This window comes from Lissotriton vulgaris, chromosome 10 (genome assembly GCF_964263255.1).
Source record: "Lissotriton vulgaris chromosome 10, aLisVul1.2, whole genome shotgun sequence".
NCBI classification, from domain to species: Eukaryota; Metazoa; Chordata; class Amphibia; order Caudata; family Salamandridae; genus Lissotriton; species Lissotriton vulgaris.
The window spans coordinates 261,977,687-262,003,309 of NC_141698.1; the positions used below are offsets into that span (position 1 = coordinate 261,977,687).

At 43.7% G+C, this 25,623-nt stretch overlaps 1 protein-coding gene across 1 annotated transcript in view; it reads left to right on the forward strand.

The window, feature by feature from the left end:
• Positions 1–25,623, forward strand: part of LOC147685082 (SCO-spondin-like) — a 1,395,910-nt gene that overhangs the window by 640,074 nt on the left and 730,213 nt on the right. Inside the window, exon 43 of the mRNA XM_086939757.1 lies at positions 3,336–3,521. Within this exon, the coding sequence (XP_086795883.1) occupies positions 3,336–3,521 (186 nt within the window). The remainder of the gene's footprint in view (positions 1–3,335; positions 3,522–25,623) is intronic.

The following is a 25,623-nucleotide window of genomic DNA, read 5'->3' on the forward strand; positions in this document are numbered from 1 at the left end:
TATGGATCAGTTAAACTTGGGGACTACTACATATCTGCCTTAATTTCAATGTTCACTAAATCATGCAAAAATCGATCCCCAACTTTGGCCAAATCAACAAACCTTTGCCAAATGAAGACTTGGTGTCCCTTCCATTTTAGGGCCATTCTGAAGACCTCCTGCCCAAACATATGATTTTCCTTTGGGAAAGCAAAGTGATTTTGACAGTGTTTCAGGTCTGTTTAGGGGTGGGCATAACTGGCGTAATTATGAATAGTTCACCAACATAATTACTCATAATTACCCAAAAAGTGCTCATAATTATGCACAATAAAGTGAGAAGCGTAATCCAGTGTTTTGCGATATTTCACTTGGCGCTAAATGCATCCTCACATCCAAAATGGGTCAGAGGATGTATTTTGCACTGAGAAAACAGCACTATATGCTGCAGGACATGAACAGCAGTAGCCAGCAGCCCCCCATGCTCTCTTAGTTAACTGTTAAAGTGATCTGTGGTAGGATTTTTGCCCCAAATTCCTCTTAATTACTGAAGCTGGTGTAATCGTATAATTTCAGAAATTTTGCATCACAAAAGTAATGCATAATTACTGAAATACTCCAATTACTCAAGGTAATTAACATTTCTCCCATGCTAGTACCTGTATCACACAGGCAAAATCACCATGACCCCACACTTGACACATCATAAATGATATGTAGTAGCAAGTGCCTTTGGAGGGTGGTTGAGTTTGAAAAGTTAGGCAGTATTCTATGTGCCCCGTTCCAAGATCGCCAGTGCAAGACTTTACAAATCTGGACTCTTCTGAATAAAAGTGCACATCAATATCATCCTGGAGTCTGTGACTGAGAGTTTGGATTATCCATGTTTAGAGTCTGAACAACATTAAGCAACATGGGTCTTGGACAAAACAGTAACTTCCCAACTGATACAAAGTTCACCACCAACAGAAACTCCAATGTGAAGTAGCATTCCCAACTTTATGAGAGCCATGGTTAGCCAGACAAGGCAGTGACCCGGTGATAGGTGCCCAAGCAAGAATGGATGAGCTACAGAACTGTCTAGGCACCCCAGATTTTCCTGGACTGTAGTGAGATTCACCAACGGACTCCCAAATTATGAGCAGGACTGTTTTTAGCAAAGGAAGAACAGGGCCAGGGATATGTTTAAATTATAAGAAAAGTTGTCAGCCCATTCACTGCATAACCATGAAGGGCACATTTCTGTGAGGTAAACTCTATGTAGTGCCTCAGCAACTGTAGCTGCATTGTCTGGGCCCTAAAGTCACTGCAAATCAAGAAGAGGTACCAATGTCTCATGGTGTCAACTATGGCAGTACATTCTGAATCAGCCTTGACATTTTTAAACTATCTGTGGTCTCCTTCTCTCCCTTCTATATCTGGAGTTGGCCCAGATTTTGAGAAGTGCCCTCAAGGCCCAGCATTCGCAGACTTCCAGCTAGTGGTTCAATATTGTGCTTTCTTTGCATCTGGGAAGAACCGTGCCTGGTAACCTGCCATCACCTTCAACCTCACAGGGAACAGCACACAGTGCATATTTCAATCTTAAATACATTTTATTTTGGCTCCTTTAGACAACCCTTTTTGGTGTGGTACCACTAGAAAAATGTCATCAGAAATCATGATTGTGGTGTTGTCATATTGTATCAACATTCATGTTACCTGGTCTCTGGCCATTTGGAGAATATCATGGGAGTTACTTTAGGTCAGATGGCAGGTTCCGATTAGGTAGAGAGGGGTACCAGCCAACAGAGATGGTACCAGGGCTTTATGCACTCTCTCCACGATAATCATTTGGATAGTTCTTTCAGGACAACCACTGTAGTGAGTCACTCTTTAAGGAAGAGTTCATCACTATGACCTTCCATGGATTCTGGCAAACCCACCACCTGTATATCGTGATTGAAGTAACCCTCCACCTCCTCTGCCAAGAATTAAATAAACTTTGTGCACCCGAGGACCTTCTCAGTGCATACCTTGAGCATGATGACCATTGATTGAGGCTTCAGCATTGGTTAAATTGGTTACTTTCTGCAAATAGTAAGTTGACATCTTTAGTAACTGTGTTGATCTTGTTCTCCTGTTGATTGTCTTGAAGATATTGCATACCTTCTCTGGTCCTTCTACACTCTACATTGGTGGTAGAAGTGGCTTGGTTAACACAGCACCCATTTCTGATATCAGTGATATCAATGAAGATATCCTAGCTTATTAGTGCATTGTGAATTGGGAGTAAAGGAGCAGTTGAACCGTACCCATAACAGAGGAAAACTTCACCATATGTCTGGCCATCAGTATCTCCAAATATCCAGACTAGGTCTGGGCAGTGGGGAACTCTAAGAAGTTACCCAAAAACTCTACCTAAAAATGGTACGTGGAGTTCTGCAAGCAGCAGAGTTCGGTTGGTCATGCCATTCACATTGATTTTCAGCCCCAGGTGTTTGTCCTGTGCTGTAAAATCAGTGCGAAAGGCACCATGCTCAGCGAAATAGGGAGCTGTTTCTTTTCTTGCCATTTGAGAGGATTTGTTACCTGGGTGGCAGCTTTCTCAATGCGAACTGAAGGTCTCTCAGCATGTGCGGTCGCGACCGTCCATGACCGCCCGTGTTGAGAAATCTGACCAATCGTGTTGATAAATCTGAACGCCCACATTGTGAAATCTCGCTGGCAGGTAAATTTTCGTTGCTCACGGTGAGCGGGGAAAAAACTGGGCTCCATGTTGGAACGCTGCTTGCTCCACAGAGTGTGGAAAACTCTGCAAACTCTGCGAACGAAGCAGTGTTCACCGCCCAGGCCTAATCCAGACATCACACAACAGTCTACCCAGTGTCACAAGCTGATGACAAAAATCTTTTGCTCTACCTGACTTTTGGGTCCCCAGAGGCCCAGCCAGGTGTAATTTACTTTCAACTTATCTATCTAGTATATATTTTAGTATTTTCATAACTGATGAAGTTTTGTTTAATAAGATTTTTGCTGGTTTGGTATCAGTAGTCCACAACAATGTCATAAGATATTGCATGCTTAAGAAAGATGCCTTTCTTTGGAGTTCAAAAAAAGGGAATATAGATCTTAGTCCAGTTGCTACCTAGGCATATGGAGCTCTTTGGAGACAAGACTGTCTGTGCTCCATATGTTTCATAGTTCTATTTTCTGTTCTACGAATTAGGGTTCTGGATGGTAGCACCCCCTTATATTAGGGCTTGTATTTGGATGCAGACCCCCCTATAAGACTGATAGTTCTGGGAGATCGGAGATTGTCTTAGTTATAAAAATTGGCACGTCTAAAGATATATATTATGTTCCTTGATTCACAGAGACCACTGACTTTTGGAGCGAGTGGACTAACTGGTCACCATGCTCCAAGACCTGTTTCTATTATGTGGAGCAGATCGGGCTACGGAGGAGATTTCGACACTGCAACACCACACTGGCACCATCGGCATCTTCATGCAAAGGAGAATCCATGCAAGAAGAGCCATGCGACAGTTCTCTTTGTCCAGGTGAGAAGAACACACACTTGACCATAATTCAGAGATTAGTGGTCTAGGCTCTTCCAAATTTAGACATATGAGCTGAGTTATTAACATGACTGCATTCTGCTCACAAAGAACTATAACACACAATTCTGGTTACAACTAGGCAGCAATGCTGGTCTGATATACTGAGTTGTTGGGAGTTTTAATGGCTGACTGGCTTATGTAAATGCCTGGCTGGCAAATTAGTTAATCACGTCTCTGTCAGCTCCACAGATAAGGCCCAATATTATGAGTGCAACAGAGGGCGTAAAGGTATTTACCCAGCCTGATAAATACAGGTACTGTAGAGTGAGGTATTTACAGAGCCCGATAGATTATTTGTAATGTGGGTTTTCACTCAAAAAATATTTTAGATCAATGCTTTATTTGAAATATGAAAAGTGCTAGAGACAGGAAAGGATTCAGCCTCATCGTTCTTGGGTCTGTTCAACTGTCATCCACATTTTGCTTCTGCATACCACAGGATACAGGATGGACTAATAAGTAAGCCCTCTGTAGCCATCGAGTTTCTTGCACTGTGAGTGAGAGAACGTCACTTGACCACATGTGCACTTACATCTAAAATGGAAAAGAAGTGCACTATCGGGCCAATATTTCTTTCTTTCCATTTTTATTTTATTTCGTCATCCTTTTGTGTTTTAACAAGATCTTCAGATTACAGTAATTCAAAGCCAGTAGTACCTTTACTTTGTGCCAATAAGAATTACATTTGCCTGTCATGTGCAATAAAACAACACATGGTTTCTAAGTTCTCAGGTTTGCTAGGAATCACCTATACTGTCTAATAAAATTGTAAACAATATTTCATTTTTTTAACTAATTTTTGTTTTTTACAAGCATATGGTTGCTACATTTAAACACACTTTTTTTTATTTTTGTGGTATGTGCTTGTAACATAAATAATTATAATCGTAGCTGTTTGCCAGTTCTAAACTCTTTGCCTTTGTCAAAAATGTTTGGGGGTTTGACATCAGCTCAAGACCTTATGGGCCTCATTTATGAAACCTGTTGCATCGCTGCGCGAAAATAGCAATGAAACAGTTCACTGCGCCCTCCTTGTGACACAATGGATGCGCCATATTTAATGTAAGGCGCTCCATGTCGCAAGGAGCTACTGATAGGTCAGTATTTTTGCTGTATCTAAAGGCGCAGTAATGACACATAGCAGGAGTGTGTCGCAAAAGAGACGCAACTCCAGCAATAGGTCATTACACATGGGCAAGTTCCATGTTAAATGTGCCTGCCTCAGTCTTACGCCTGCTGTGAGGCGGGCATAAGATTTTGACGCAGTAGCGTCTTAGAAGTGGTGCAGTGAAATCTGATAGACTTCACAGCTCCACTTCTATGAGGCTTTTTGCGGGGTAACACTCACCCGTCATACTTTATACCTGATGCAGGTATAAGGTAGCGCACAACTTTACCAAGTGACTCATCTGCCTAGAAGTGTCACTTTGCAAATAGTGGTTATCTAAATTGGGGAGTGATCCTGTTCAGGACCTAAGGGGCTTGGATCAGCTAATCTATATCTCTAAGCATACCCCCTTCACCATAGATAATGAATTCTTTTTGGGAGAATGCCTCACATTTGTTCCCCAAATGGTCAATGCATGACCCGTGCTACGTTTCTAAGATTATAACAAGGTGCACCTTGTTGTTATAATGAGCTGCATCTTCATATATCTATGCATATGTTCCCCCAAAAACGAAGTGCGAGGCAAGCAATCGTGTTACAAGGATCAATGTTCTTTTTTCTTTTAGGTACACAAAAGTTATTACATCTGTGTCAAACAGTATATATCTGCATTTAACATGATTTTCAAAGACATACACATTGAATACATTCATAAATTGTGATCCACACAATTAATAACTCTTTCTCACTTGTATATACATTCAAAAATTGTGATCCAAACAATTGCCAAGCCTTTCTTTTTTTGTGTTTAAATCACCTGACAATTATGGTAGTGTTCTATATTGTTTGATTAAGGATGGGATGCAAGTATTTACCCCATGGGTTATAGTCCTATGGGTTCTAGATGGCCCTTTATTGGGTGGTCGGAAAAAACTTCAACAGTTCTTGAAGCATGTCACTTTTGCCATAGTCATCTAGGTGATTTATTCCATTAAGATGTTAGATGTATCTTGGTCACAGCAAAATATATGCAGAGGCGTTTTGACCTCCTATCGGGCTTTGTTCACAGTTGATGGAGGTCTTCTTCAGGTCTTGCAATGTTGGTTTGTATGAAAAGAAAGGACTCTGTATTGGGAACATGAAAAGTGAAGATTTAGGGCCCTCACTGATTTGTTTAAAGAAGATTAATAAAAATATTTACTGGGGGGAACATGCCCTTCACATTAGATGGTCTTAGCTCTTCAGTGGTCTAGTGAAACATGAACTGGCAATTGGCCATTTTGTTTTAATGAATGTTTGGGTCCTTCACCAGATTTCTGTGGTGGAATAAGGAGAGGGATTGAAACTTCTCGTCAGAGACATTGTATTTACATGATGCGATATCCTTTTTTGAAAAAAAATTGTAATTAAAAGCAGGAGGCATACCTACATTTTTTTATCACAGAGAGTCTGATTTGCTACAGCTGCCCTCCTAAACTGGGGGGAACAGGAAAGTTTTAGGGCCTAGTATGAGTAAAAGAAAAGGCACATCTAGCTGGGTGACCTAGGTAGCAAACATGCATTGCATTAGGAAGTGAGTGATTTACTGCCGGAATCTATAATTTAAAGTAGGTGTGATTATTGTGTTCTTAAACATTAAATGGGTGAATAGGACCAATTTTTGAGACTCGTTTTAAAGGAGGAGACTGAACTGTGCCTTTAAGCAAAATATTGACTGTTCGTGTTGGCTAAGCACATCTACGTTTAAGTGATACACTTGCATGTTTATTACCGCCAAGCTTAGTGATAGGTGCCACGTGAGTGACATGAATTAACAAACATATGAGTGCCAAGTCCCGGTGCTTCTGGAGCTGCTTACCTAATTAAATTGCTGGCTCCTGAGGCTGATGCGTCTCAATCCCATTCGCAACAGCACAAATGCTTACTCAAAAGATGCGGAGGTCTTGCGGAAACGCTGGCTTCCTGCTTGTGGGACAGGCGATTTTGTGGAACCCTTCATAGACGTGATGGACGTTGTTGCCATGAGGATATATAATAATGATAATCCACATTTGTAAAGCGCGAACAATCACCCGTAAGGGTCTCCAGGCGCTGGGGGTCTTCGGGAAGATTAAGCAAGCTATTGCCCTGAGTCACATGGTGCTGGCCTAATCTGCCGCCGGCGATCAAACCGTGATCCCCAGATTCCAGCATCAGTCGCCCAGGCTGCAGTGCCACACCTCTCCCGACAACGCCGTAATGAGCCTTCCGGCTTGCTGTTTAGGTTGCGGTCGTGCTTCCAGCTAACAAAGCAGTTGGCAAAGCTGAGTTACCATGGGGATTCTAGGGGCATGATGTTTTTATTGTTGGAAGGTATTGTGGATGAAACGGACACCGGAGATCAGGTAAGTGAGGAAGGCAGGGTTTATTCAAGATGAGAAGTAAGCATATAACCTCCTGCCTCAGCAACCGCCAGATAGGAATGCAGGGAATCTGGAATCCACTGCATGCAATGCATGATTCCAGATTCCACGTTCCACGACCAGAGGCAGGAGCAACATAGAGAGTACAACATATCCTCTCTTCTTAATGAACGAAGAATAAACAATGTGATTACAGCCAATGACAAGAAGAAAGAATGTAAACTTTACACTTGGAACAAGGTACATTGTAAAGGAGAACACGCTGAGGAAACGTGAACATGAATTATGCAAGAAGGACTATCAATAACAAGAAATAGTGGCAATGAATGCATTACACAGAATAAAACTTGTGATACATGGAAACACATTACCCAACCCGAACCTATAGTGTAGCATGCAAGAATCAACCAGGGCGAGCACTGAGGAGGAGAAAAGAGAAAAGGGAGTAGGAATTAAAATAGCACAAAGTCATCATACTTCCTGGGAGTACTACGCTGTCTTGAGGAGCGAGAATCTACTTGTGCAGGCACACTGACTCGCTCGTTAACTCTCTCAGACCCACTCGGGATGATTTTGGGATTGACTGAGACTCCGGGACCATTGGAACAGGAAGCACTCTCAGAATCAGACGAAACATTCTTGGCAACACCACCACTCCCTTTCGCAAATAGAGCAATCCTTCTAAAGTTCCAATTCTGGCCATTCTCAAGGACAACATGCCACTTGTGCACCTCTTTGACTCTAAAAGGATCTGAAAACTTATTCGCCCCGGACTCCCTTCTACCTAACTTAATTTTGACAAAGTCTCCAACATCAACTCTACCAACCTTTCCTTTGGAGCAACATCTGTCATGCATGGGATTAACATTAGGAGGGCAATTAAATCCTTGAGACTTAAGTTCCAACAACCACTGAGGGATCATCTTAGTCTTGGGAATTCTACCTCGCATGCTTTCAAAAGGAATTTTATTGGTCACACTGTGAACTGTGGTATTGTAAGACCAAACAGCTTCTTCCACGGCACTACGAACATTTCGTTGACCTTGCAAAGCCAATTGAATAACACCCTTAATAAGTCTGTTCATGCGCTCTACAATGCCGTTCCCCTGTGGATTATATAGGGACGTGTGCATGTGCCTAATGCCATGGTTGGAAAGAAAAATCTGCATGGAGGAGGAAGTCAATTGCGTACCGTTGTCTGTCAACAATATACAAGGAAAACTTTCTTTCATAAAAACAGACCTAAGATACCCAATCACACTCTCCGTGGTTATGTTTTTCATGAACTCAACGCACAACCATCGAGAACATACATCCACTAGTACTGTGGCAAACCGACAATCGGCAGGCAAGTAGTCCATGGGACCAATAAAGTCTAAGCAAACTTTGCTCCAAGGTAGATCATCGCAGCTGGAGATAGACCCCAAGGGGCGTGAGTGCACCTTTAGTCTCTTTTCACTCTCCTTGCACATCAGACAGTTCTCAACCCAACGCCTTACATCATCATCTAAACCTGGCCACCAAAAGTTGGTCTTGAGGCGTTTACTATTCATGCTTTGACCGAGATGACCTTCATGGGCCAGAGAAAACAACCTCTTCTTAAGGGGATTAGGAGGTACAAATCTTTCACCTCGCAAAACAAAATCATCGGAGCTACCTACACTAAGTTCCTCCTGTACCTGTATGAAATTGCGTAAAGAGGGTTTAACGTCACCCTCCCGTTTCCACCCCAGCCGGATGGCACTGATCAAATCTGTAAAGTCAGAATCAGCTAAAACAGCTCGATGCCACTCTTCTCTAGAGATAGAATTAAAACCGTTTGAACAAGCATCACTGAAATCATCAATCAAACATACAGTCTCATCATCAAAATCATAGCTCTCCCCACAATCAACAGGGAGACGGGACAAACAATCCGCTTGGACGTTCTTCCAACCAGAGATGTGCTGCAACGAAAAATCATACTCTTGTAACTTTGCAGCAAACCTCATGAGACGAGGAGAACCTTTACTGGCACCTCCAGGTGAAAGTATTTTGAGGAGGGGCTTGTGATCTGTTCTCAGTGAAAAGTGTGAGCCCCATACATAAGTACGAAAGTGCGACACACCCCAAACAGCAGCCAACGCTTCACGCTCTATGACCGCATAATTGCGTTCTGAAACAGTTAAGGTGCGTGAAGCGAAAGCTACTGTTTTCTCTGTGTCACCCTTCCTTTGAGAAAGGATAGCACCAATGCCATAAGCACTTGCATCAACAGTCACAAATGTATCTCTGCCCGGTTCAAATGTGGAGAGAATACCTGCATTGACGATCTCTAACTTGATCGTTTCAAACGAATCAGATTGCAGAGGACCCCAGTCAAATTTAACACCTTTCTTGAGAAGTAGTCTCAATGCTTCAGTCTTGTGTGAAAAATTGTGGACAAACTTGGAATAATATTCCACTAGCCCCAGAAATGATTTCAATTGCTCTTTGTTCGAGGGAAGGGGAGCACACCTGATGGCTTTTAACAAATCTTCCTTGGGTTTGACCCCTGCATGTGATATAGTGTAACCTAGGTAATCTATTTCTGTTAACATGAACTGACATTTATCTTTCCTAAGGGTGAGGCCCGCATCAGAAAATATATGCAAGACTTTGGCTAGGTTGTCGTTGTGTTCAGATTCATTAATCCCTGTCACTAAAACATCATCTTGAAAATAATGTACTTGCTTTAAACCTCCAAACAAAGAATGCATCATGCGCTGAAATACACTGGCTGCGGAAGCCAACCCAAAGGGTAATCTTTTAAATTGGAATACTCCCTCAACAGTGACAAAAGCAGTAAGTTCCCTGGACTTAGGATGAAGAACTACTTGGTGATATGCTGAGCGAAGGTCTAATTTACAAAAAAATTTTGCTTTGTCCATTAACAATACCATCTCAGAGATGTTTGGGAGTGGGAACTTATCCACCACTATATTCTGGTTAAGGGACCTAAGGTCCACACAAAAGCGCAGTTTTCCATCCTTTTTTTTAGTAACAACTACAGGCGAAAGCCACTCCGACACTTCTACAGGCTCTATAATATCCTGTTTTTGCATGTCAACTAACATGTCTTTCACTTCCTTACGAATGGCAATGGGTATTCTCCTGAGAGCGTGTCTTACAGGAGAGGCATCCTTCTTAAGCTTTATAACATGCATGTAACCACCCAACTTGCCCAAATCTGTGCGAAATACATCAGCAAATTTATCCAAAATGACATCAATACTATGGCATTCCTCAATTACTAAGACACTTTCAGCTGAACGCGGGTCTAAAATAATGTGTAAGTCGTACTGTTGTATCCAGCCCAAAATTGCCGGGCCGTCATCTGAAATGTATACCTTACCAGAAGAACATCTGCCTTTAAATTCAAATGAAGCATACATAACGCCCATAATGTTGATAATTTGTCCATTATACCCTTTAGGAATGAAGTCACTCACATGAAGTGTCACATTGGGCCAGTGTTTTTTTGAATAAAGACATGGGGAATATGGAATGCATGGATCCTGGATCAACAAGAAGCGTTATGTTAGCCCCATTTACAATAAAATTGGCTTTTGGCCTCTGAAGACCAACGCACAGGCATGTTCCCATAACATCACAACCTTCAATGCATAAAGACATTTCATTGGGAACATAGTCATCATCAACAAAGGCAACCTTATTCCCAGAAGGTGACCTGCAGGCCTTGCTAATATGGCCCTTCCTTCCACATTTCATGCAGGTTTTGTCTCTGGCAAAACACCCTGCAAAGTCAGCTGCGTGAGTCATGCTACCGCAGCGAAAACAACCCATAAATTTACTTTTCCCAAGTAAACTAGTATTTTTGTTTCTCTGTCTAAAGTTCGAGAATTTAGGTTTAACATCATTCGAAAGAAAGTTCCTAGGCTTGACATCTGTGGAAGTGAGACTCTTATCTGTTTTGTTCACGACACATATAGAATCATCTTTGTTCACATCCAAGCTGTGTATTTCTTCCATGCATTTGTCGGCTTCTTACACTACTTTTGCAATAGCTATGGCCTCCGTTAAGCTTGGGTTCTTTGCAGCCCAAAGTTTTTGCTGCATCCTTTTGTTCTTGCATTGAACTATTAGTTGGTCCCTGATCATCTGATCCGTCATGGGTCCAAAATCACACTTCAGTGAAAGTTCCCTAAGTCGTGTAACCATATGATCAACGGATTCTTTATCTTTTTGAGGCATAGTGTAAAACTTGTGTCTCTGCATGACAATGTTCACCTTCTTTCCGAAGTACTTTTCAAGTCTCATTTTCGCTTCCATGTAAGGATTATCAACCAGTTCACCATCTGCACCACGTAATTCAGGTAAAAACTTGAATGCGTGTTGACCTCCCTTGCCTAGTGAATTTAGTAGTATTGCTTTTTTCCGCGACAAGGGAAATCTAAGGCCATCAATGGCTTCAAGATAATTTTCAAAGACACCAATCCATTCTTCCCATTCTAAGGTTGGTGTATCTCCCTCGGCTAAAAACGGGGGAGGAGGTGCAATGGTGGAATTGGCTGTGGTGGCCATGGTGACAAAAAAACAACTGTAGAATAAACAATGCGGAATTAGGCTGAGGCAGGAAGAATTGTAGATTCAATAAATACGTAGACAGGTCAATGTAAAGTAGAAAGTGATGAATAGTTTCTTCGTAAGAGATTGTAGAGTCTAAGTTATTAATTTGGAAAATAAAGGAAAACAGAACAAAAAAAAAAAAAAATTTAATTTTTTTTTTTTTAATTATTCCATTTTCCAGTATATATAGTAAAGTTAAGTATTTTGCCACTTCATAAATAGAATACGAAGATAAATTGTCCTGCAGCGTGTCCTTTACTTTCCTGTAGTGTTCAAAACGGTTGGATCAAGTCTTTTGCGACGTGGTTGGCAAAGAAACACACGTCGTGGTTGGCAAAATGTACTTATTTTTTTTTAAAATGGCCGCCGTGCGTGCTGCAACGACGTAATGACGAGATGGTGAGCCTCAGCGCGAGTAGAGGTGCGCGCGATGCTTGGCTTCAGCGTGAGTGAGCGCGATACACTGCGTTGCCTGGCAACGAGGCCGTTAACTGGCGAAAAACATTTCTTTCGCTAAAAAGCGGAAAAGAAAACTCACGGCAGCTTCCAGGAAACAGCAGATGGGCTTCGAGATGGTCGCCGATTAATAGAAGGAGTACCAGTACAAGCAGCACTTCATTGGGCAGGAAACGCGATGGCTGAGGGCAGGAAGGCAGCAGGCAGGCAGCAGGAAGCCGCGGGATTCGCAGGATCGTCGCCAAAATATTGTGGATGAAACGGACACCGGAGATCAGGTAAGTGAGGAAGGCAGGGTTTATTCAAGATGAGAAGCAAGCATATAACCTCCTGCCTCAGCAACCGCCAGATAGGAATGCAGGGAATCTGGAATCCACTGCATGCAATGCATGATTCCAGATTCCACGTTCCACGACCAGAGGCAGGAGCAACATAGAGAGTACAACAGAAGGTTAAACACTCTTTTATTTGCCCCCTTAAGTCTAGGACTTGTTTTTGGAGTATGTTTTATTGATTGTTTTAAATCGGTGGCCATACCTTCTTCCTTATCTTCACGAGTGAAATACTAAGTGAAACCAATTTTCTGTATTCAGGTACCAGTTCTATTTTGCCAATGTTTATGATCACGAGTACCACGCTCTATCTTCTCTATTATCATCAAGGGCTAATTACTAAGTGACACCTACGGTGAACAACATAAATTGAAAAAGCCCGTAAATTCTTGTTGGCTGCGAGACCTCAAGATTTATAATTGTATACATGTAAGATATCTGAGAACATAAAGACATGTATTGCACTTATGACATTTCACTATCTCACAGTAAGCCCCAGTCAATATATCCTGTTTATTTACTATGCAGCAGGGATTTATTTAATGTGTGTGGATAATGAATGGTAAGTTCATGAATTATAAACGCAGCTACTCCCTAAACCTTACTGTTGTGTGTTTGGGAGAATGGATATTGTTAAAAGGACACATATTCCTGGATCTCTCTATACAGTAAGTCTCCGTCACCCGCATGTAATTCCTACTTGCGTTTGTCTACTGGTGGTCACCTATACGGACTGATCCTGGTTCCCCGTGTTCAGGGTTTCAAGCTACCTGTATCATGTATTTTGTGAAAGACAATTACCTATCTCATTCATTTCATTTAGTCCGTGTACTGTAGTATGGAGGCGCATACTCATGTTTGCCTCTAATCTGAATAATGTAGAATCAATATTGGATCATTTAGCATGAGATAGTACAGTCCATATGATTTCATAGATTTTATGGTTCATGGGTGTATAATGTTGTAGTATTAGTGCATTTAGTGCTTTTCTTCTTATATAGGACTAGTGTTGTGTAAGTCTTTTTCTAATACCCTGTGTTGTCTTTCCTACATATGCCAGATTGCATGGGCATATCACACTGTATACCACATTTGTCATATTACAGTTGGTAAATTGAAAGTGCTTGATTCTTACTCTTTGGTATATAAATTCTTCCCCTTCAATCGTGCTATCCCATAAAGTGTAATTTTGTGTCCTTTTATCAGGGGTAATTTAAACAAAGTTCTCAAAGATACCATCTCAGTTTTATGTGTGGTATTTGCTCTCACCAAACAATCCTGAAGGTTTTTGTTCCTGTTTAATGCAAAAAATTGTTTTGAATTATTCTAATGAATTAACAAATGACCAATTCTTTCAGATACATTTTTTCACCGCATTTGTGGCAGCTGAAAAGGTTGTCACACACACCAAAGAGTTGTCAATGCTTCGGTTTCTTGGTTCCAACAAGGTTTCCTGGGGCGTATACCATGCCCATTTTAAAGTTCTTTGCAGTAACGTTTTTGTTAGTTTATTTGTTGAAGTCTACTCATGAGGTTCAGTGCATTGGAGAAATAATCCTCTCTCTTTAAACAGTTACGACAATTTGTTTAAAAGTATGCTATATAGAAGGTTGGCTCACAAATTTATTTCATGGTAACTTGTACAGTGGAGAAATGTGTTTCTATCTGTCTTCTTTGTAAAGAGTGTTGCATAGATCACACTTACTTCATGCTTTTTTTAAAACTTTATTTATCATTTTGACAATCAGAAGGTAGAGCAGGTGCACACGTTCACTGTCAACTACATAATATCCAAATAATAAGGAAAGCAAAAAGGGCTAAAAGAATGCGAAAAAACATCATATCCTTATCGCAGTACAGACATGGTACAATCTGTGTAACAACAGTAATACAATGGCATATTTGAAATGAAAACAAAGTCCCATAGGTCAATCCTCTCATGTGTGTTTTGGTATTAAGCAATGGGTAGTCCAATTCGATCTCTTTGGAGTGGCCGTACATATAATAAGCTATGGCGAAAGGTAGAGTAGCATTTCGTGAGGGGGAAAAGGAATACACAGTGCAGGTAGTGTGTGAAGATGCAAGGTTTACCCCACGCCTTCTGGAACTATACCATGGTTTAATTGAGAGCTAGAGGCCTGCCGCAGTGTTTCTGCGTATGCTCTGTAGGGACCCCAAATGTCCCTGGGATATGCTGAGCCCAGCAGGAAACCAGCATAGACCTCACAATTAGTATTACAATAAGCCAGGCTACTCAGCCAGCCCGCCAAAGTCGGAGCAGACTTATGGCCTCATAGCAGAGCAACTTCACGTTTAGGTAAAAGCAAGCTGAGGGATGCAAAACATCTGACTGGTTTGGTAAAGATAACAGTGTATCCCAATAGTGCTACATTTACGGCAAGTGTGCGGTCTGGTCAGGTCTAATCTGTGTGCCTTGGAGGCGGTGATATAGGCAGGAACTTGAAATGCAAGAGTTTGTGTCTGCTGTTTAGAGAAACATCTTTGGTCACCGCGCAGCATATGGCCCATTGATCGTCAGTGATGGGGTGGCCCAAATCAGTCTCCCAATCTGCGTGAACCTTGTTGTCATGCACTAACGTCAATGATGCGCATGCTTTGGAAAGTTTAAAAATAAGATGTGCCCCGCTAGGGCTTTCAGTTACAAGTGTTAGAGGCCGGAACGGGTCTGGCTCTAAAGAAAAGTCCAGCAACAATGAGTGTAGCGCAGACTGGAGATGACTGAGCACAAAACTGTCTATAAAGGTGCTGTCCTGAAACCGAGTGTCTGATGATGGGGAGAAGATGTGCCCTTCTGGGTATAAGTCCCCTGGGGTTGTGATAGTGAATTTTGTTAAAGTACTCTGGATCGACTTTTCACCAGTGATTCGAAGTCAATGAACATTTGGGAGGGATAAGGTGGAGGAATATAGCATGGGGGCGTTGGTGATCCATCTAAGTTTGTCCCAGGCCCAGCTAGTGGTGGAGACACTCTGTATGTCAGTAGGGTCTCTGGGAACACCCTTGGGAAGCACGGTGGACAACCATTCAGGGAGGACAAAATCCGCATCAGGGCCCAACTATGGGACCCGAGCGTCTGGGTGGAACCATGCATAGGCATAGCTGCACTGAGGCACCAAATAGTACAGTTGGAGATCTGGAACACCATAAGCACCTTTATCATACAGCAGGGTGAGAATTTGCCAGCGGACTTGCACCTACATCCCCCCCCATATTGGCCTAATAAGGTGCTTGTGCAGTTGCATGAAAAACCCAGGGATATTATTGAAAAGATACAGAACTTTCGGAAGCACTATCACCATAAGAATCGCGACCCGGCCAGCAATTGAAAAGGGTTAAAGTAGCCATCTCTTAACTTGAGATTTTAGAGTGGTCAGTGCTCGACTGTAGTTGAGGCGAAGAATCTGGGCAGTATCGAGATGTATATGAATGCCCAAATATTTAATGGAATCAGTGCACCACTCCAAAGAAAAATCGCACTCCCAGGGGGTTGTAATGGAAGTTAAGGGGAAAATCACGGATTTACTGCAGCTAATGCCCAGCCCAGAAAAATGGCCAGACCGCAGTATTTCTCTTATTAGTGGCTCTAAATTAACCTGGGGATCCCTCACATATAGAATGGTGTCAAGGGGCCAGTGTTAAATTGTAGGCCTCTGTGTAGGTCCCTTTCCTGAAAGTGGCGATTAGGGTATCCATGGCTAGGATAAACAACAGGGGTGATAAGCGGCGCCACTTTGTGTGCTGCGGGAAAGCAAGAAGGGACAGGATAGCGTTCCGTATATACGGAGCCGTGATGTAGGGCGGCTGCATAGTAAAGCGGTGGTGGCTATGATGCCCATTGGCATGCCCATGCGGCACATCACCGAGAGGAACAAAGGGCCATTCTAGAGAATCAAAGACCTTCTCAGTGTCTTATAGTATCACGGCAGCCGGAACTGCTTGGTTAACTCTGTGGAGGACCGCAAAGAGAGTCCTAAGATTTAAAGAGGTGGAGCGGTGGGGGATAAAGCCAGATTGGGCTGGAGATATGATGAATTCCATCAGCTGGGAAAGGCGATTGGCTACAATTTTGGCTAATATTTGATAATCCAGATTCAAGAGGGATAATGGTCTGTAGGTACCGCAGGAGGTTGGATCTTTTCCAGATTTGGGGAGGAGGATCATGACTGCTTCCCTAAGCGTGGGGGGCAGGATTTGTTTCTCGAGGGCCTACGCATAGACCTCAATCAGCTGTGGTGCCAGCACATCTTTGTCCATCTTATAAAAGTCCCCTGTGAAACCGTCCAGGCCGGGGGGCAGAGGAACAGCGGAGCGTATCGAGGGCGCCTAGAACCTTAGTTTCAGGTATCGGTTCCGTAAGCAAGTCCTGCATGTCCTTCTCCAGGTAAACCAAAGCTATTTCCGGCAACTAAGCTTCCTGTGCCAAGGGTTCTCGCCCTGTTGTAGTAGAGTACAAGGCTGTGAATTAATCAAAGAGGTGAGTGACTGATCTGTAGAAGTACGTATCTTAGTGATGCAAGCTTTACTGTAAGGGGGTCTCAACATCTACGCCAGTACTCGACCCGGCCGTTCGTCTTCTCCGTAACTCCTAGCAGTTTGATATTAGCCGAGGTACAATATCTCACGGTCTGCCACCTCATGGAATTCAATCAGGAGGGCTAACCAGCGGCCCATAGTGTCTTGGTCCTGGGAATGTAGAGTGGCATTATCTAGCTCAGCGAGTTCGCGCTCAATATGACAGATTGTGGTGCGGAGACTTTTGAGCACTCCCGAGTGTTTAGCTATACACACGCCCCTAATGAGGGCCTTAAAGCCCTCCCACAGTACCGCCTTAGAGTCAACTGAGCCAGTGTTTATGGTAAAATTGTTCAGGGTATTTACGGCCCATACCGCAGCAGGATTTAACTGTGGTGCAGCAACACAGGCGGCGCCACAAGCGAAGGTGGATCCAGGAGAGAGCCGCCATTGTAGGGGGATTTCAAGGCAGGCAGGCACACTGGGCCTACACAGCTGTTGTGGCTCGGCGGGTGCAGCAGAGGAGCCGCGATGTAGCAGCAAGGTCTGGCCCTGTGGACGTGTTCACCATGTGCAGGCCAGGAGGGAATGCCAGAAGGCTGCAGGGGATATCCGCCCAGCAGGTGGATTGTGTCTGTGGTGCGTATTAGCACAGTATAATGATGGGCTGAATGTTGTAGCTGCAGGGCCTGTGAAGGTGGGCCGGATTAATGTTCCACGGATAGTAATAGGCCCAGGGCGGGGAGCACTACGTAGATGCAGTGCTTCACCCCGCACACATCAGTGCATATCAGTGCATATCAGTTTGGTTTTCGTCCCGCTCACGGCACAGAAACAGCAGTTTTGACTGCCATGGAAGACCTTCGAATGCGTGCAGACAGGAACCAGCCAGTGGCTCTGATACTGCTGGACCTGTCTGCCGCATTCGACACGGTCAACCATGCTAGGCTGATGCAGAGACTTATGGAAGTAGGAGTGGAAGGCACTGCTTTGCTTTGGCTTCACTCCTATCTTCGGGACAGAAGACAGGCTGTCTCTCTCCCCCCTTTTCGGTCCGCCTTTGCAGCAGTTCCCCAGGGAGTCCCCCAGGGCTCCTCCATCAGCCCTATCCTCTTCAATGTGTATCTTATACCGCTAATTAAATTGATCCAATCATTTGGGGTCAAAACAATTAATTACGCGGATGACACACAGCTCATTCTCTCGTGGGAAGGTGAAGATGCCATTCCGTTCTCAACCTTCCACGACTGCTTAAGAGAGACGGCCAGATGGCTACATAGTAACTCCCTCCAGTTCAACGCCGCGAAAACGGAGGTCCTGTTCTGCTCCGGCACTAAGATACCCCGTCAGTTCCCACATGAATTCTGGCCCCCGGAGTTCAGTGTCAAACCTCTACCAGTGCCTTCCGTGCGCAACCTGGGAGCCATGTTGAACAACAACCTAAGCATGGAAACCCAGGTGACAAAAACTGTGGGGATCTGTACTGCCCTGCTCCGATCACTGCGGAAAATCTTGCCTCTTCTCCCGGCACAAGCCAGGGCGTCGATAGTCAGGTGCACGATACTCAGTCGCCTTGATTATTGCAACGCCCTGCTCCTGGAGTCTCCAGTCACGATGCTGGACCGACTTCAGCGAATTCAATCTGCCGCCGCCAAGCTGGCTCTTGGCTGGACGAGAAGGGCCTCAGCCACAGCTGCTCTGGCTGAGCTCCACTGGCTGCCCCTGAAACAAAGAGTGGCATTCAAGTCCCTCTGCACTGTCTTTAAGGCTCTGCATGGACTTGGACCCAAACCTCTGCAAGCCCTGTTCCAATGGTACACACCTGCGAGAAACCTACGTTCTTCTTCTGCTTGTCTGGTAAAGGTACCCAGATTTAACAGAACTAGAACAGGGGGCCGATCGTTCAGCGTAGCCGCGGCCAAGCTTTGGAACACCCTACCCACTGACATACGTCAGACTCCACAGCTTCTCCCTTTTAGGAGACGCATTAAGACTTGGCTCTTCCCCAAATAAACTGTCAGCCCAACTGTTCTCCCGGTCTACCGTCAACAGAGTATTTTCCAGCGCCAGGAAGCCTGCAAGGTGTCAGTTCGCGCTTTACAAATTCTCTAAATAAAATAAATAAATAAATATCAGGAGCCTGGAAGATTGCGCAAGCCAGATGGCGTAGGCAGGCGCCGATCGCTCCTCTTGATGGCTGCGCCTGGCAGGAGGCAGGAGGTACAAGGCAGTCTTCCCCGATGGCCTCAAGGGTGTCAGGGCCGTAGGTCGACAGCTTGTCCCCAGCATCAAGGGAACCACTAGGCAACAGGCGCAGCCGCTCAGACCCCACGCCACTATGCCTGCACCCTCCAGAGACTTAGATATTACTTCCCAGGCCCTTTTCCCACAGGGCCTAAATGGGGGGAAGGGCGGAGGGTGCTGGCCTATGTGGCCGAATGGGTTGCAAAGAGGAGAAATTCAGGCAGGATTTGGAGGGGGAAGCGCGGACCGCCACCCGGAAAACGCACTCACCCGGTGTCTCTGTTTCTTCGCCGCTAGGGGATGCAGCCGCGGTGAGCGTCCGGGAGCTGGGTAGGCCTCGGTAATCATGGGCGAGGCACCAGAGTAGGAATGCTCCTCCTCTCTATGCCCCGCTTGGCAGCACCTCACAGAGCACCGGTATGTGTTCTGGTCCCAACTGTGTGATCACTGCACAGTGGGCTGCCCGCTTGCACTGAAGATTGTGGCTGTGGCGCGTTGTTCAGAGGGATATTGCTGCTGGACCGTGATCAGCTGGCAGAACTTCAATGCCGCGCTGCTATGTTGGTCACTGGCTTGGCCACGACCCCTCACCCCATACTTCACCATAATATCCAGGAAATTAATCTGTTGTCTATCAGTGTTCATCGAGAATTGGTTATCTTGGCACCTGCCATTTAACCACCTCAGGAAATGTTTTTTTTTTTCATTTGGTCCTCTCCATGTCATTATCACATCATCGATATATCATTTCCATACGTGGATGTGTTAATTGTAGGGATTGTTGTTATAAGTCCATTTTTTCTTCATACATTTCCATGAACATAATGATCATCTCTGGAGCAAAGGGGCACCCATGGGTGTCCCGTTATTTGCAGATACTTTTTAAATAAAATTTGAAGAAGTTGTTTTTCAAACAAAGCTCTGCCATTTTTAGAAGAAATTGCATAGGAACCTTGCATGGTTGGTTTCTTTTATTTAGAAACACCTCCGTGGCTTCCAGGCACCCATTATGGGGGATGGTAGTGTAAGGACTTACTTTGTCTAACGTGATCCGTGTATCGGAAGAGACGTGGAAATCCATGCCCTCTAAGGTGTTTATTACATGCAAGGTATCTCTGAGGTAGCTTGGTATATCAGCGATAAGGGGTTTCAGGAATGTCTCTACGTATTTGGCTGGGCGTTCCAATAGGTGATGGAACCCTGAAATAATCGGTCTTCCTGGTGGATTCATTGGGTCCTTATGGATTTTGGGTAGGAGGAAAATCAATGATATTCTTGGATGCTAATTAAGCAAATATTTTGCTTATTTCTTTGACAGCCAACCACCTTCACTTGCTTTGTCGATCAAATCACTGATTTTGTTTCCTAGTGTTCTTCTGGGATTTTCCTGAATAATCTAATGGTTGTCTGGGTTCTGTAGCTGGTGTTGTACCTCTGGTTCGTTTTTTCTCTATCCATAATTACAATACTTATACCTTTGTCTGCCTGCTTGATAATTATATCTTGGTAATTTTTTTGTTGTGCCATAACTTGTTGGTCAGCCTCGGATAGAGTCAATTTAGTGTGTTGTTTTTACTTTTCCAAATTGTCGATATCTCGCATTATATTTTTTTCAAATGTCTGTAGTTCAATCTGCATATTGGCTGTGGGGGGATAGAACTTGGAGGGTTCTTTAAGACCAAATAAATTGTTCTCTGGTTTATTTCAAAGGTCAGAGAAAAAGACATTGAGATGCACTTTTCTAAAAAACTGTACAGCTCCAATTGAATCAGTGTGTAGTCAGGGCGAGTAGATGGAAAAAATGAGAGTCTCCTGTTGAGAAATTTTGTTTCGTGTTGGTCCAATATTCCTCTCAAAAGATTGCATATTGGAATAACACCTTGCTCTGCCATCTTTATGTATGTCTCCTCATTGTGATTTCCCCCTTGATACTGGTTCTGATTGTACCAATGTCTTCCTCTAGTGCGTCCTTTCGGTCTTCCTCTGCCAAGTTTTAAAAAAGGCGGTGGAGCTGAAGAGGGCTGGTTGTATAGGGCACTAGTCAAGGGCTCAGCTTCGCTTGAGCTGTCTTAATATGATGATGTTTCAGAAAAAGAGATTAATTTCTTTTTGCTTCTTCCTTGAAATTGACTCAATATGTTTGTGTTCTCTGGTTGTTTATTGAAAACTTTTACAAGATATGGGTAAACTCCCTTTACATCAACATTTATGATGTCTCTTTGTATTTAAGCTTTCTACGAGTCTTCCGTGTTTCTCTTGAAAATGCATTGTCTTTCTCTAATTTATTTAACAGTGCTCTTGCATCTCTATTGAAGCATTGGACAGAAGTGCCTCTTCTAGCTTCTTTAATAATTCTAATTCCTTTTGACAACATTTTTCTGCTGTCTTAATTGATAGAAACACCCAATCCTGTGAGCATTTTGTACCAATGTGACTGAAGTCACTGACGTATTCCGGGATACCCACAAAAATGACATGGATATTTTTTACTTGGAGACCCAAAGGAATGGTACATGCTCGTGAATTTATCTACTGTAATACGACAAATGTGGTGTACTGTGTGACATGCCCATGCAATCTGGCATATGTAGGAAAAACAGCACAGGAAATTAGAAAAAGAATTACACAACACATGTCCCGTATAAGATGCCAAGCACAAAATGCACCAATGGTACAACATTATACACTCATGAATCATAACGTCTCTAAAATCAGATAGACTGTACTAACTCGTATAAGGATCCAATATTGATTCAAAATTACTCAGATTAGAGGAAAAAATGATTTTGTGTCTCCATTCTAAAGTACATGGACTAAATGAAATTACTGAAATAGGTCATTGTCTTTCATAAAATACCTGATACAGGTAGCTTGATAACCTGAACATGGGGAAACAGGATCAGTCCATATAGGTGACCACCAGTAGACAAATGCAAGTAAGACTTACATGCGGGTGCCAGAGATTTACTGTATAGAGAGATCCAGGAATATGGGTTCTTTTTACAATATCTATTCTCCCAAGCACACAACAGTACACAGTATAATAATTTCTTTATTTAGATATATAAAAACGTATCTTTAAAAGATTCTTCCAGCGTTAAGTACAATTTTGCAGATTAAAAAAAATTAAGAAAAAACAAAATAAAATTTGGCCTTCATATCAGTGCTTACTGCAACGTGTCAATTTAAAAATTAGCACTCCCGGACAATGCAGATGAGGTTAAAGTACATATCATTCTACACAGTTATCAGCAAGGCATTAGCCGTTTCCAATTTTTCGAAAAGACTATAAACTTGCTGAACGAATTTGGCCAATTTTATATTTAAAACAATGTTCTCTAAGGACAGAGCAGCACTAATGGCGTGCCTACAAGTCCGAACTCCAAGCCCTTTCCATTCTGGCCTGAGTAGGCGTCTGCGTTGGAGAATAAAGAAAGGGCATGTACAAAGCACGTGCAAAAAAGTTTCATTTGCTGCCCCACACCCTCTGCACGTTAGATCAACCCTTTTTCGACGCCATACGGAGATTTTGAAGGAAGCGCCAGTCTCCCAGTCTAAGGGCGATCAAGCATCGCTTTAGATGATAAGAAAATGTTGTCGAAAGGTAATTGGCCGGGGATAATCGTTTATAAGAGTTGGCTACTGCCCAGGCATGGCTACGTTTCGCAAGAAGAGCTTTGTCCATGATCAGGGATTTCAGTCTTATACCTTTTTTAATTGTGTTTTTGAAACAGTCTGGCTTGGATTAAGAGCCCAGAGATCCGCAGCAGACATTTGTTGGATGTGGTCATTTAGGAGGCGGCCGAATGATCCCCCCGTATTGCTCACACTGATTTCGTTCCAGACAAGGAATTCCAGGGTACCAGCTTCTGCCTGTCTTAGTTTGTGGATCAGGTTAAGATATGAGCCAACGTTGGAGGTTTCATAGTTAATTAAGCCCAGCTCTAGTCTGACCTGTGCTGGCGAGGAGGAACGCGGCAGGTGAAGCAATTTCTTGTAGAGTTTGGTTGTTAGTTTATTTAAGGTATTGTTCATTTTACACTTAAAGATCTCTATGCCATACGAAAGTGTGGGCCCGATCTTTGCTCTGAGCACTTCCAGTAAAGGCAAGACGGTGGGGCCTGAGAGTCTCCTCGATAGCTTAGCCAAGGATACCATTAACGCTGTAACCTTGGCTGCAATCACAGTGTTCTGTTTGGTGAAACTGCCCCTGGAGTCCAAATGGACCCCTAAGTATTTGTAAGATTGGCCGATTGAGATGCTTTCTTTATCTATTGTCCAGCCTCAGCCGCTGTAGAGTTTTTTGCCGAACGGAACAACCATGGTTTTTTTCATGTTAATTTCTAGCTGGTTGTTGGCCGTGTATTGCATTAAGGCATCAAGGAGTCTTTGTAGCCCCACTCTGGTGAGACTGAACAGTGCCAGGCCGTCGGCATATAAGAGATTGCATAATGCCGTGCCTCCTACTTTTGGTGGATGGCTGATTACCTTCTCTAGAGAGCTTGATAGGTCAGCAATGAATAGATTGAAGAGGAGGGGGGCCAGCACGCGTCCCTGTTTGACACCACGAAAGGTCCAGATTCTCCGGGAGAGATGCGAGCCAGACCCTAACTTCACTCGAACCCATGAGTTGGAATACAGCAGGATGATTGGATTCAGGATATTGTCTGGGATTCCCCACTGCCTCAGTTTTTGCCACAGAGCAGCCCTGGGCACCCTGTCAAATGCTGCTTTGAAGTCGACAAAGCAGCTAAAAATTGACCTGGAGTTTGAAAGAGCTTTGTCAATGATGGTGGAGATTGTCAGTAAGTTTGTCATTGTACCTAATTTGGCAACGAACCCTGTCTGATTCAGGGGAATCAGATTGTTGTTGTCCTTTGCCCATTGTCTGAGATCCTCCAAAATGAGGCCTGCAAAGTGCTTTGTCTCTATATCCAGCAAGGCAATTAATCTGTAGTTGTTCGGGTTGCCTCGTGCTCCAGCTTTACAAATGGGATGGATAATAGCACCTCTCCAAGAATCCGGAATGGTTTGAGAGCTCAGGGTGTAATTAAAGAGATTTGATAGCACCTTGGACCAGAAAGGGACGTCGGACTTGAATAGCCTTTGTGGCAGGCCATTCGGGCCCGGTGCTCCGTCTTGTCTCCCTTTCGTCAATGCTATGACTACTCTTTCTTCAGACAATTCATCGGGTGAGGTAAGCCCCTGCATTGAATCGGGTGGAAGATTCTATGCTGCGCACGTGCCAGTGTCAAAAACCCATGTTAATCCAGGGCGGTCAGGGTGAACTTGTGCCTGGAAATGCTCTGTTAAGTATGAGATCCAGTCTGCTTCCTGAATGTTCGCTGATTCAAAGGATGTTATGTTTCGATCGGTGCTGTTGACAAGTGACCAAAATTTCTTTGAGTTCTTTTGCTTGCTTTCCCATACCAGTTTGACCCAGAATTGAGATTCCTGGGCCTTTTTCTCTTGGGTAACTGCCCTCCTGAATGCCTTTTGGGCAAGACGGTATGTAACGAGGAAGCTGCTGTTCTCTGGAAATTTTAATAGCAACCTCAGTGTGTTGTTTCTCGTTCTTTTTATAATGGGGAGGGCTGTTGCTCCTACTGGTGGGGTGCGGTTTGGGCCCTGCCTTGTCACTGGGTGAGTTCTGATCAGATGTGCGCATAACTGCGACCATATTGCTGTTGGGGAAGCCGCTTGGTCTGGAACACACATGATAAAATCCTTGCTTGTTTTTAGGATGCTTTGACAGTTAGACTCACTCCATTTCAGGCGTTTTAAGTTATCGGAATGTATTCCTTTGTATGTAAATGGTGCCTTTTTGTGGAGAACTAAATTTGTGGTGAAGGAGATGACCAATGACCTGTCGTCGCTTTCGGACCTTGGCAGGACGGAGAAGCTAGCCAGATTGAACAGGAATTCCAAATTGCAGATGGTAAAGTCCAGGTAGGACTTTGTTCTTCCATTTGACCGGGTCCAGTTTGGAGGGGAGTCGCTGGCCGATCTTCCATTCACCACCAGGTACCCTGCGTTGTAAAGTCTCATTGCGGTGACCCCGCCTAATATATTGGAAACTTGCACAGGAGGTTTGGATTGGGGGACAGCCTCAATAATGCTGGTCATGTTGGGACCTTCTGAGTCTGCTATGTTCCCCTGAAATAGGTTTGTGTTAAAGTCCCCTGTGATAATGCGGTCCGAGTTAGGATATTCTGTGGCTATATCATTCATTATTTCGCAGAGTCTAGCCAGGTGGTCTTTTTTTGTGCGGGTGCTAGGATTAATGTACACATTTATAAGTAAGAGCAATCGCTGTCTGCTCCGTAGATTAATTTTGACCCCCAGTAGCCAGTCTTCTT